The sequence below is a fragment of the Cornus florida genome, unplaced genomic scaffold (genome assembly GCF_030987335.1).
Source record: "Cornus florida cultivar Cherokee Brave unplaced genomic scaffold, ASM3098733v1 CherokeeBrave_3.0.0_Hap2_Chr08, whole genome shotgun sequence".
Classification (NCBI taxonomy): Eukaryota; Viridiplantae; Streptophyta; class Magnoliopsida; order Cornales; family Cornaceae; genus Cornus; species Cornus florida.
Genome location: NW_026775578.1, coordinates 21,235,205 through 21,246,400, shown reverse-complemented (window position 1 = coordinate 21,246,400; position 11,196 = coordinate 21,235,205). Strand labels below are relative to the sequence as shown.

Below are 11,196 nucleotides of genomic sequence, written 5' to 3'. Positions count from 1 at the left end.
TCAATTTGGCATCGTTTTCATTGATGATATTTTGATTTATTCTAATTCAGAGGACGATCATGTTAGACATCTTCGCACAGTATTACAGACGCTTCGTGAACACCAGTTATATGCCAAGTTCGAGAAGTGTGAATTTTGGCAACGGGAAGTGAAATTTCTGGGTCACGTAGTGTTAGAAAGGGGAATAGTGGTAGATCCAGCTAAGGTTTCAGCAGTGGTATAGTGGGGACAGCCTACTTCACCTACTGAGATTCAGAGTTTCCTCGGATTGGCAGGATATTATCGTAGGTTCATTCAGGGGTTCTCAAAGCTAGCGGGACCACTCACTCATTTGACTAAGAAGGGTGTACGATTTGTGTTAGAAAGCTTTTGATGAGCTAAAAAATAAGTTTACTTTTGCACCGGTTCTGTTTACTCCACAGAGCGGGATAGAGTATCTTGTCTACACAGATGCTTCTTTGCAAGGTCTTGGGTGTGTTTTGATGCAGGAGTAACGACCAATTTCATATGGATCTTGTAAGCTTAAGCCTCAGAAACTTAATTATCCAACACATGATTTGGAGTTGGCAGCTGTGGTCTTTGCATTATGCATTTGGAGGCATTATTTGTTGGGAGAGTCTTTCAGATTATTTAGTGATTACCAGAGTCTGCAGTATTTGTTCACATGGTGGGAGCTGAATATGAGACAACGCCGATGGTTAGAGTTTGTGAAAAATTATCATTTCTCTATATAATATCATTTTTTGTGTTCCAAATGAAAAATGAGTCGTATTTTTAAAATTAGCCATCAAGCTTTCCAAACGCTAATTTATATTTCTTAATGATAAAGCATACTTATAACTCCTTTGGTATGGAATCTTATTTGGAATTCTTGTAAATGAAGGCGCATATGGCATTCAAGATCCTAACATATTAGGGAACACAAATAACGAAATATTTACCGATTAAAAAAAAAATAAAGTATATAAATTGCTAATCCAACCATCGTCGAAGCAAATAACCTGAGAGAATTCGATTAGACCTTGCTCTTCTTACAGAGCATCTGCTTTTACTAGGTCTAAGGTTTGGAATTCTTAATCAAATAAACCAAATTCAAAATCAGAACTCTAGTGATTAAAAATTTGTTTCGAAATCGTTTACTAACACTCTTTTTGATTATATGCAAATAGTAAGAAAAGAAAAGAAGTGAATTTTTTTTTTTTTTTTTGAATACTTTAGAAGTTTGAGAGAAAATAATTTTTAACTTTGTCATTAAATTTTCTTACAAAAAAAAAAAAAAAAACACACACACACACAGAAGAAAATTTTCACATCTGGAGAAAGTTTTTAAAACTTACAATAATATTATTTGTTTTATGAAAAGTTTCATGACATTTAAACTCGTTAGTTTTCAAAATTTTCTTGAAAAATTTATTTATTTTTCATTCACTTTATATATATATATATATATATATATATATATATTTTACTTTTTACTTTTTACTTTTTACTTTCCACCATAAATTTCTGTCTAGCTAAACAAAAGTTTAGTCCACATGCCACAAATCATTCGCAGGCCCAATTAGCTGTTTTACCTTTAAAGGCCCATCTTACTTTCATCTCAATTTACTCAGGATTTGGAAAAGGTTTCTGAATTGGAATAGGAATTGGAATCATAATGAAATTCTATTTATATGTATGGAATTATAATCATCTTCTCAACAAACCCTAAGAAGCACGAACCCTAAGAAGCACGACCGAGAGTTTTCAAAGGATGGAGACGGGAATGATGGTGGAGAAGGAGGAGAAACCACTAGTGCCGGGAAAGAAGATGATGATGGAGGAGAGAATAGCAGATCATAATTTGGAGGATGGAGCGGTGGAGAAGAAGGAGAAACCACGAGTGCCGGGAAAGAAGATGATGGTGGTGAAGAACAAGAAACCACGAGTGCGGGGAAAGAAGATGTTGGCGAGGCTGTCGAGGATTTTCATGGATAAGAAGACATCGTATATGGTGTCGGAGGAGGAATCCCTCCCCCGGCAGCAGGAGAATCTGAGGGAGGTATTCTTCCAGTATCCAGAGGAGGGATTGCAGAAAAGATTGAAGACGGTGGCGGGATCATCAATTCAGCCCACGTGTGAGCAGAAGGTAAGGCCAGTAGTTTTCATAGTTTGCCAATTGAGAAATTCTTCTGTTTACTCTGCTGCGATTTTCAAATTAGAGATGGGAAAAACTCTAGTAAAATCTGAAGGTCGATTTGAAGTGTTTAATAGAAGGAAGTATTTGGGCAAGGAAACCTCTCCACGTTTAGGGTCTGTGTCTTGTGCTATGGTGGGTAACGAATTATACTTAGCGTGTAGTTATTCGCAGCTTGACCTTCAGGGCGGCCAGGTCCGCCAAGCTCCTGTTCATGTGTTCAACACTTTGCATGACCGACTGATTGAGTTGCCGTCGTCATCTCATGGTTTTGTTACACCCAAACCTTTCCCCGTAGTTATGGCTGTTGGAACTCTCCAACTTTATGTTTATGGACAATCTATGGCAACTTCATTGAATGTCCCAGCGCCAACACTTGAGAGCTTTAACATTGGAGAGTTCGAATGGGAATCACAATTACCTCCACAGTTTAATTTACCGAGCTGTACCTTTGTTAATGGTTATGCGGTTGTAAAGAATTTTCTCCTCATTTCGGTTGCAGATTTCAATGGTAGACGTTCTCGTAATGAGTTTTTCTACTGGAATTTCTCTGGTGGTTCTAATTCCAAAAACAAGTGGGAGAAGATGATCTTGTCAAACGGCCAAAAAAATATACACTATCCATTCTCTGGGAAGGCTGAGTTTGTTGAAGATGTGATTTATTCATACAATAGAGGCTTGTATGCATACCGGGTTGATTGCTGTTCTGACAAAGAAGGTCTACAGATATCTCCTCCTCAGCTAGTTGGATTTCCCAAGTTTGCAGCCCCGCCTGTGGATTGGTCTGATTCCATCCATTTCTCGTTCAGCTGTGCATATATGGGGATTGGGAAGAGATTCTGTATCATCAGGACTGGGGACTCGGGTTGTATTGGTGACCAACAATTCGTGGCCGTATCTGTAGTTGAAGTTTCTGGAGATATGCATTGTCTAACAACCCTCTCTTCGACAATCTGCGCACTCGACATCAGTGGCCTCGGCAGTGACTTGATCCTCGATACTTGCTTTGTCAAGTAATTTCCATGATTAGCTTAATTATCTGCCTATATCTCCCCTGTCCTTAATAAATTGTGTCATCAGCTGTACTAGTGCTTCTCTATTAATTAGAGGATGTAATATTCCTGCATGCTATATATATATAAATAAATAAAATTTTGTTGTCCAACAATTCTAATTGCATTCTTTTGATCATCATTCGACTAAGCAAGTCTGATGCATTGAGTAGCTTTCGACATTTCTTTTACGTCCTCGTTCTTCATTTTATTAGGAAGATAGGAAAAATCATTCAAACCATTTTGTGAGCGACGAATTACAGAGTATAATTGGTTGCCTGAGCCAGTTTGTATGCCGTTGGTTGCGACAGACTCTTTTTTTCTTTGTTTTTATTTTTTTTTATTTTTTTTATTTTTTAATCCATTAAGAGATGATGTATAAGGTGATCATTAGGTATGTGGCTGTGGAGATTTCCATTTGGATAATTGGTTTATTGAGAAAGTTGTGTCTTTCTTGGGTAGCACCTAAATACTACTTGGGGCAGGGAAACTTCGGGCCTGGCCTTTAACGGCCTCTCTGGTTGGAATTAAGGGCTGGCCTCTTTGACTAGGGCAAGGGGAGAGCGCGAGCTAAAACCACACGGTGTAAGGCTCGGGTATTTGCCTCTATACCCTCGAGTAGGAGTTTGTGTACCTGTTCCGGTCTGAATATCTCCTGATCCGTGGACGTAACCTTTAGTTAGGGTGAACCACGTATATCTTGTGTTTTGTGTGCATGATTATTCCATTATTACTCTTTCGGTGGATCTTGGTGTTCCTTGTGCTTTCCCTATGCCCCAACACCAATAAGTCCGTAGAACTCGAAAGGTTGAAAAATTCACTCAGTTTTGCTGAAGTCAAGAATATGAACTTGCGGATTCATTAAGGCAAGAATAATTTGTGGTTTTTGCAGTTGAACTTAACAAGCCTTACAATGAGGTTACAATGTTGTTTTCAGTCCATGCATCAGAATTATGGCTGCTTGCAGCTAGCCTTGGTCATTTGCTTTGGTTGCTTGGCCTTGGTCGTGAAGTATTTGTTTGATGGCTTTTGTGCTTTGTTTGTACATACTGATCTATATGAGAGCTAATCCTTTACCAGGAAAAAAAAAAAGGGGGTTCAAAGTTTGTGGTTCTTTGGTTTGTCCTTGAAAATTTTGTGGTCCTTGTGATTTTATTTGTTAAATCAAACTGCCAAATGCCAATTGAAATCTGTCAGACTTCCAAAATATTTATGTTGTTTAATTAATCAGCATTTTATCTTGTTTATCATATTGTTATCCAGTTTTTCGGTGGTTTGTTTTCAGAGGCAGAGATTGGGAGCAAGATCCCTTTGAACTTTGAAGGATGGGATCGGAAGGCAGATCCCTTTGAAGGTTGGGAGCAAGATCCCTTGGGAGGTTGGGTGAATGGATAAGAGTATAATATGATATGAATTTATTTTGTTTGACGAGCAAATTTGGGATTGTGCATGTATTTTGTGGAGCTTGGTAAACTTTAATGTTATGAACACTTATTTTCCTTGTTTCTTAATCTCAAGTGTTGGATCTGTGTCTTTCTGGTAATGGAAATTTGAATGAAAGGTGGTCTATATTTATCATGCAATGATGCATGTATCTTTTAGTGGCTTTTTATTGCATGGGTTTAGGTAGATAATACATTACTTGCTTAATTTTTATAGCATGAAATGAAGGGTGACAGGAATGGTGCGGGGATCGCTTACGATCTTGGAATCAATCATCAGTTATTCCCTCCTACTTAACCAAAGATTTGTCAAGAAGGAAAAAATTAGTTAACCTGTAAACATTAACAAGAAGGCTCTATCATGCCAACACCATTATACAATTTAAGCTAAATTAGATTTTGAAGGATAACGAGTGCTTGAACATTTCACATCTGTGCATACTGATTTTGAAGTGCCAACCTCTCTGATGTTTAGATGTGCAATGCCTAAATCTGTTTGTGGCTGCTGCCCAAGAAAGAAGGGTAGATGGGATGCGAGATTTCCAGATGACTAAGGCCAGGAAGAAAAGGCCTAGCATGCCAAGGGTTTGATTCAGTTTGGTGGAGGCTAACTTCTTCATATCTGGAAGTGGTTCAATTCGTAAGGACGTGGCTATAAGAAATAATTTATCTGAACAATCCTATTGGGCAATGGAGTTTTATTTCTAAACCGCACATCAACCTTAGTTGATTGGACTTTTTCATGTATTTCCAAACAAATTTAATAATTTCTTCCCCATTTATGTATCCCAAACCTCTTTGTAGAGAGCAAGCAATATCTTCTATGTATTTTGTCCCATACAGATGGGCAGTTTTTAAAATGGATATTCGCATGTATCCCTGCTCAAAAATATAATTCCTACCTTGCCCTCGTGTGTTCCTAAAATCTAATGGTTTCGTACCTAAGCGAGACTATCACTCAAGAATGTTGGGACAGTCCACGGAGGACCGTTATGCAATAAAATAGTTCTGAAGATTATTGATCTAGAAGACTCTTGAGTCCACATGAAATCATCATGACAACCTTTGATGAGCAACCCAGTCCAACTAATTTGTAAATCCGCTAATTTGTAAATCCGCGATAATATTCTGCACTGAAACCAAATCATCAACTACCTATGTGAACCCTATAACTTTAAGCAGACTCGTACTTCCTCTCCTCACTTTATCACCAAAGTTGTCATTTACAGCACCAAGCTTTCATTTTAACAATCAATGCACTTTACAAGCTCTAGAAAAGCCAGAGTTACCCGCCATTGAGAAATTAGCTTCGGTCATACAAAAACAATTACAAATCAGGGATTCTCATCAAGTGCCCGGGAGCCAATTCTGGAAAAGAAATCACCACCATGGACCAAACTATTGCTGAACTCTGTGAAGGTTCACAAGGTCTTGCGGATGCTATGCACCCGAAGAGCTCGAAAAGATAAGAAAGGAGATGAGCAAAGCCGACGATTAAGAAAGACAATCTATCACCGAGTAGGATATAGCCGAATTCCTGAGTGACTACAGTATGGTAGAATATCTCGGTAAGCTTCTCAGTCAGATCTCGTCCTAACGTACACCCTGGATGTTTGATAATGGAGATGTTCCTTATATTTTCCTTGTGGCCTGTATAAATCATTAAGCCATTTAGGACAACTATGGAATCGGATTCACCTAGAAGTTATGTTTGATATTTATTTTCTAAAAAATTAAAAAAATAAATAGAAAAATAACCGGGTTTAATCCATTTTACTTGCTAACGAAATCCAAAAAGAGATCAATTGTACATAATCCTCTCCATTTGTGGGACTTTTTTACCTTTTCTGGATCAATTGGAACGGATGAAAATCGAGAATCCACCAAAAAGTCCATGAACAATATGCTCTATCTAAAGATAAATCACAAAACTTAAAGTCTAACAAGATATATTTTTAAGATATCTCAACATATTTACATCTGAAATTCAAATAAAAGCAACAAACAATATAATTAAAATTGCAAAACGAAGTTTGAAGAGCTTACCTTTTCTCACTTTAAACTCTCTCTCTTCACTCGCCTTAATTAGTGTAAAAGCCGAAGTAAAATGAGAGACTAGAAGGAAGTGGGAAACTTGCTTTAGAAAAACACAAAAACAAACAAGAAAAAAGTGCAAAAAAAAAAGTTTAAAGAAGCCTCAATTGGAAAAGAAAAAAATTGAGAAAGGAAGAGAGGGTTCAAAAGGAGATAGATAGATACTGAGTATATTATATATATATATTGTTAAAGGTCCATAAAAAATTTTAAAGGGCCACCAACTATAAACTATCTTAGTTACCTAAACTATTTTTTTTTGTTTTAGCCTATACTTCAAAAAAAAGTTTTCAAAAATTTTGGGTGGGGGCACCTGCTCCTTTAGAATTGGATGCTTACTTGCAGCATGTCTTCTAGGTTTTTTATGCTGATATCCAAGCCATACTTTTCAACCCTCTATTGCATTCTCAATTCTCTGGTTTTTTTTTTTTTTTTTTTTCTATAATATTTATCAATTCACAGATACAAAGATGTTTTGCGTCCATTGTAAATCCAAAAGGGCAAAAAAGAAAGTATTCATTAACGATGTTTCAAGCTTCTTAAGTAGCCTATTCAGCTCATTCTTAAGTGGACTTGGATTGTTGGCCAAACGAGAAACAATCATAAATATAACTGTTGACCAAACGAGCATAAAACCAAATAAGCTTGATTTATATTATTGTTGAGTCAAGTCCCAACTGTCATAAACAATTTGGTTCACAGATGGTCCTGGTCTACTTTGATCTTAAATTTCAATTGATATTTTGAAGTTTACTTCCCATAATCATGGTGGATTACCAGTTTACTTCCCTGCAGGTGGATGATTAAATTCCAACATTTAAGGCCCTTCACAATCTATAAATATATTGCATGTCTTCCCACACATAAAAGTTCATGTAAGAAAATTAAAAAAAAATTGCGCAAGTAAGCTATGGTTTGTTCATGTAACCAAGAGCAAACTCCTGATTGCGTACAAAAACTTAGTAGTACTTAATCAACCTCCTCAATGTTGGGGCCTGCGCCACTTCCACCGGCTGAAGATGGAAATGGTGTGGTTGCAGATGCTCTCAAGTTCCTTCCTGTCCATCCACTGTATGGCCTCGTCAATAGAATCCTCGATCTCCACCACGTCTGCCTGTGAGAGATTACCAGCTTTCCTCATCTTATACGCGCAATCTTCCAAAGTATTCTTGACTTCAGCCCTTTTCTTGTAGTCCTCATCTTCAGACTTGTACTTCTCAGCTTCCTGAAGCATCTTCTGAATCTCTTTCTTGGACAACCTGTTCTCTCCATTAGTGATAGTGATCTTGTTCCTTTGACCAGTGGTCTTGTGCTCAGCCGAAACATTCAAGATACCATTGGCATCAATGTCAATGCAGATGTTGATATGTGGAACTTTTCTAGGGGCAGGAGGAATGCCACAGAGCTCAAACGTACATCATGAATATTTTGATAAAGGGGCGTTCATAACAGTAAAAGAAAATTGAAAATAATTTCTATACTAATTCGAACTAAGTGAAATAGTAACAAACAATTTATTTAGTTTCTTCCATTATTGATACGGTGATTCCAGCCACTTACATTAAATTCATCGTCATTATGTTTGTCAAAATTCAACATCAACTATTATTCCTTGCCTTATAGTTGTGTAGCATCATTAATGCAACTACAATCATTTTTGTGTTCCAAATGAAAGATGAGTCATACGTTTTAAAATTTGCCATCAAACTTTCCAAATGCTAAATTATATTTCTTAATGATGAAGGAGCATACTTATTTGGAATTCTTGTAAATGATGGTGCATATGGCGTTAAATATCCTAACATATAATAAGGGCACCCGAATAACGAAATATTTACCGGTTAAAAAAAAATAAAGTATATAAATTGCTAATCCAGCCATGGTCGAAGCAAATAACCCGAGAGAATTGGATTAGACCTTGCTCGTCTTACGGAGCATCTGCTCTATTGATTAAAAGTTTGTTTCGAAATCGTCGTTCACTAACAAACAATGCAATCTGACTGAGAAGCACGAACCCTACGCTTTGGAGTCAATTTACTTGGAATTTGGAAAAGGTATCTGAATTGGAATAGGAATTGGAATTATAATGAAATTATATTTATATGTTTGGAACAAATTGGATTTAAAATGGGATTTTGAATAAAAATAATATAATACCATTTTTGCCCTTGTTTAATTAATAAATGAAATATTTATTTTTTTATAAAATATACTTCAAAGTTACATCAAGAAGACAAACAATGGGAATGATTATTGCTTCGTTTGGTTGGAGGGATGGAAAAATGGATGGAAGAGATAGAGGGATGGATGGATGAGGAATCCCTAGGGAACGGAAGGTGTCTCTTCCATTTTTTGTTTGGTTAAATGGAATGGATAGTAGAAATGATGGATGGGGTGATACTTTTTTTTGTTTGGTTGGAAGGAAGAAAAAGAGATTTTTTATATTTTTTTACCAATATATCCTCACTGTATAAAATAATAAAAAGTAGATATCCATTTGAATTTTTTTGAAAAGGTTAAAATTAGAAATTGCATATTGTTGGTAGTTATTCATTTTCTTTCTCCTTCCTTCCCCCCAAAATTGGGCGGATAGAAAAACATGAAGAAAGGAGAGATGAAGCTGTAGGGTTTATTTCCTTCTATATGGAGGAAAGCCCAAGTGGATTTTATGAAAAGCCCAAAGCCCAGCCTTTAGGGAAAAGAAAACCCTAAGGAAGTTAGTATAAAAAGAGAGAGAGGTTAGCCGTAAGTGTAAGAACAAAGAGAAGAAAAACACAAATTTTTTTCCATTCTACCCAGGTTTGATCAAACGTCCGATCCTACTTTGTCCGTGGTCCGATCAAGCTGAAATTTGGAGGAGACGTTCATGACTCAGTGACGCACAATCGGAACGGTGAAGATCAGATTTTGAGCTCGGGAACAGTGATTCGTGCCCATGAACAGTAACCCAATTTTGGTAGAAAAATGCAGGTTTTTCTATTCTGCCCAGATTTCATCAAACGTCCGATCCTGCTTCGTCCGTGGTCCGATCCAGCTGAAATTTGGAGGAGAGGTTCACGACTCAATGAGTTAAAATCTGAACGGTACAGATCGAATTTTGAGCTCAAGAACAGTGATTCGTGCCCCTGAACAGTAACCGGGTTTTGGTATTTTTCTCTCCAATTCTCTTTATTTTTTGCCAAGATTGTTGCTATCTTGATGAGATATTTTGTAGCCTCTAATTGTGATTAGAGAAGACTTTGTGTACCCATTATTTGGTTGGTAGTGGAGATTTTAACTGGAATGGGTCCCGTGATTTTTCTTCCTCACACTGGGGAAATTTTCCACGTAAAAAATTGCTTGTGTTCTTGTGGCTTGATGTGATTGATTTGTTCTCTATTATTTTCAGCACATATAAAAGTAAAGATATACTATATTTGCTTGCATATAGGGAGAAGAATTATTCCGCTGTGTTTGTTTATTTTCATCTCCCCCAACAAAGTGGTATCAGAGCTCTAGGTTGACAGATTGCCAGGTTGGCAGTTTGAGTTATGGAAGCAAATACGAGTAGAATGATTAATTTAAATGGTTCAAATTATCACACATGGAAAGGAAAAATGGAGGATCTTCTTTATGTGAAAGATTATAACCTACCGGTGTTTAATGCTAAAAAACCATAAAACAAATCTGATGTAGAATGGACTTTGTTACATCGACAGGTGTGTGGGTATATCAAGCAGTGGGTAGATGATAATGTTTTGAACCATATTAGTGGAGAGACACATGCACGTTCTTTATGGAGTAAACTTAAATAGCTATATGCTAGACAGACTGGAAATAATAAATTGTTTCTGATTAAGCAGATGATGGCTTTGAGATACCAGGACGGGACTCCTTTATCTGATCACCTGAATACATTCCAAGGAATTATTAATCAGCTGGAATGGGTATTAAGTTTGATGATGAGATACAAGGGTTATAGTTGCTTGGTTCATTATCGGACTCATGGGAGACGCTCAGAACTTCATTGTCTAACTCCGCTCCAGAAGGTGTAATCACAATGGATATGGCCAAAAGTTGTTTGCTAAATGAAGAGATGAGAAGAAAAACATAACGATTCTCTTCACAGTCAGAGATCTTGGTTACAAAAAAGAGGGGGAGAAGTAAGAGCAGAGGTCCGAAGAACAGAGATAACAACAGAAGCAAGTTCAACAAGTTTGCAAATGTTGAGTGTTATCATTGTGGGAAAAAGGGACACATCAAGAAATATTGCAAGCAATTGAAAAAAGAAAACAAGAATGAGAAAGAGAAGGGAACGAAGAATGGAGATGACAAAGATGGTGATGACAGAGTTACTACCACCACCCCTGCAGACTTCCTCATTGTTTTATGATGATGAGATGATAAATGTTGCATACCATGAGACTAGTTGGGTGATTGACAGTGGTGCCTC

General features: G+C 37.0%; 2 protein-coding genes across 2 annotated transcripts; one reads left to right on the top strand and one right to left on the bottom strand.

Annotated features, from left to right (window-relative positions):
- The first annotated feature begins 1,626 nt into the window (after window positions 1–1,626).
- On the top strand, window positions 1,627–4,797 carry LOC132270707 (uncharacterized). Its single transcript, XM_059771896.1, has 2 exons — window positions 1,627–3,189; window positions 4,514–4,797. The coding sequence occupies exons 1-2, from the start codon at window positions 1,754–1,756 to the stop codon at window positions 4,548–4,550; spliced, it is 1,473 nt and encodes a 490-aa protein (XP_059627879.1). The 5' UTR covers window positions 1,627–1,753; the 3' UTR covers window positions 4,551–4,797.
- A 2,669-nt stretch (window positions 4,798–7,466) lies between these two features.
- Window positions 7,467–8,363, bottom strand: LOC132269843 (heat shock cognate 70 kDa protein-like). The gene is made up of 2 exons (XM_059771078.1): window positions 8,325–8,363; window positions 7,467–8,169 (listed from the first exon to the last, which is right to left on the bottom strand). Exons 1-2 carry the CDS (start codon window positions 8,361–8,363, stop codon window positions 7,747–7,749), a joined length of 462 nt encoding a protein of 153 aa, XP_059627061.1. The 3' UTR covers window positions 7,467–7,746.
- Between the last annotated feature and the right edge of the window lie 2,833 nt (window positions 8,364–11,196).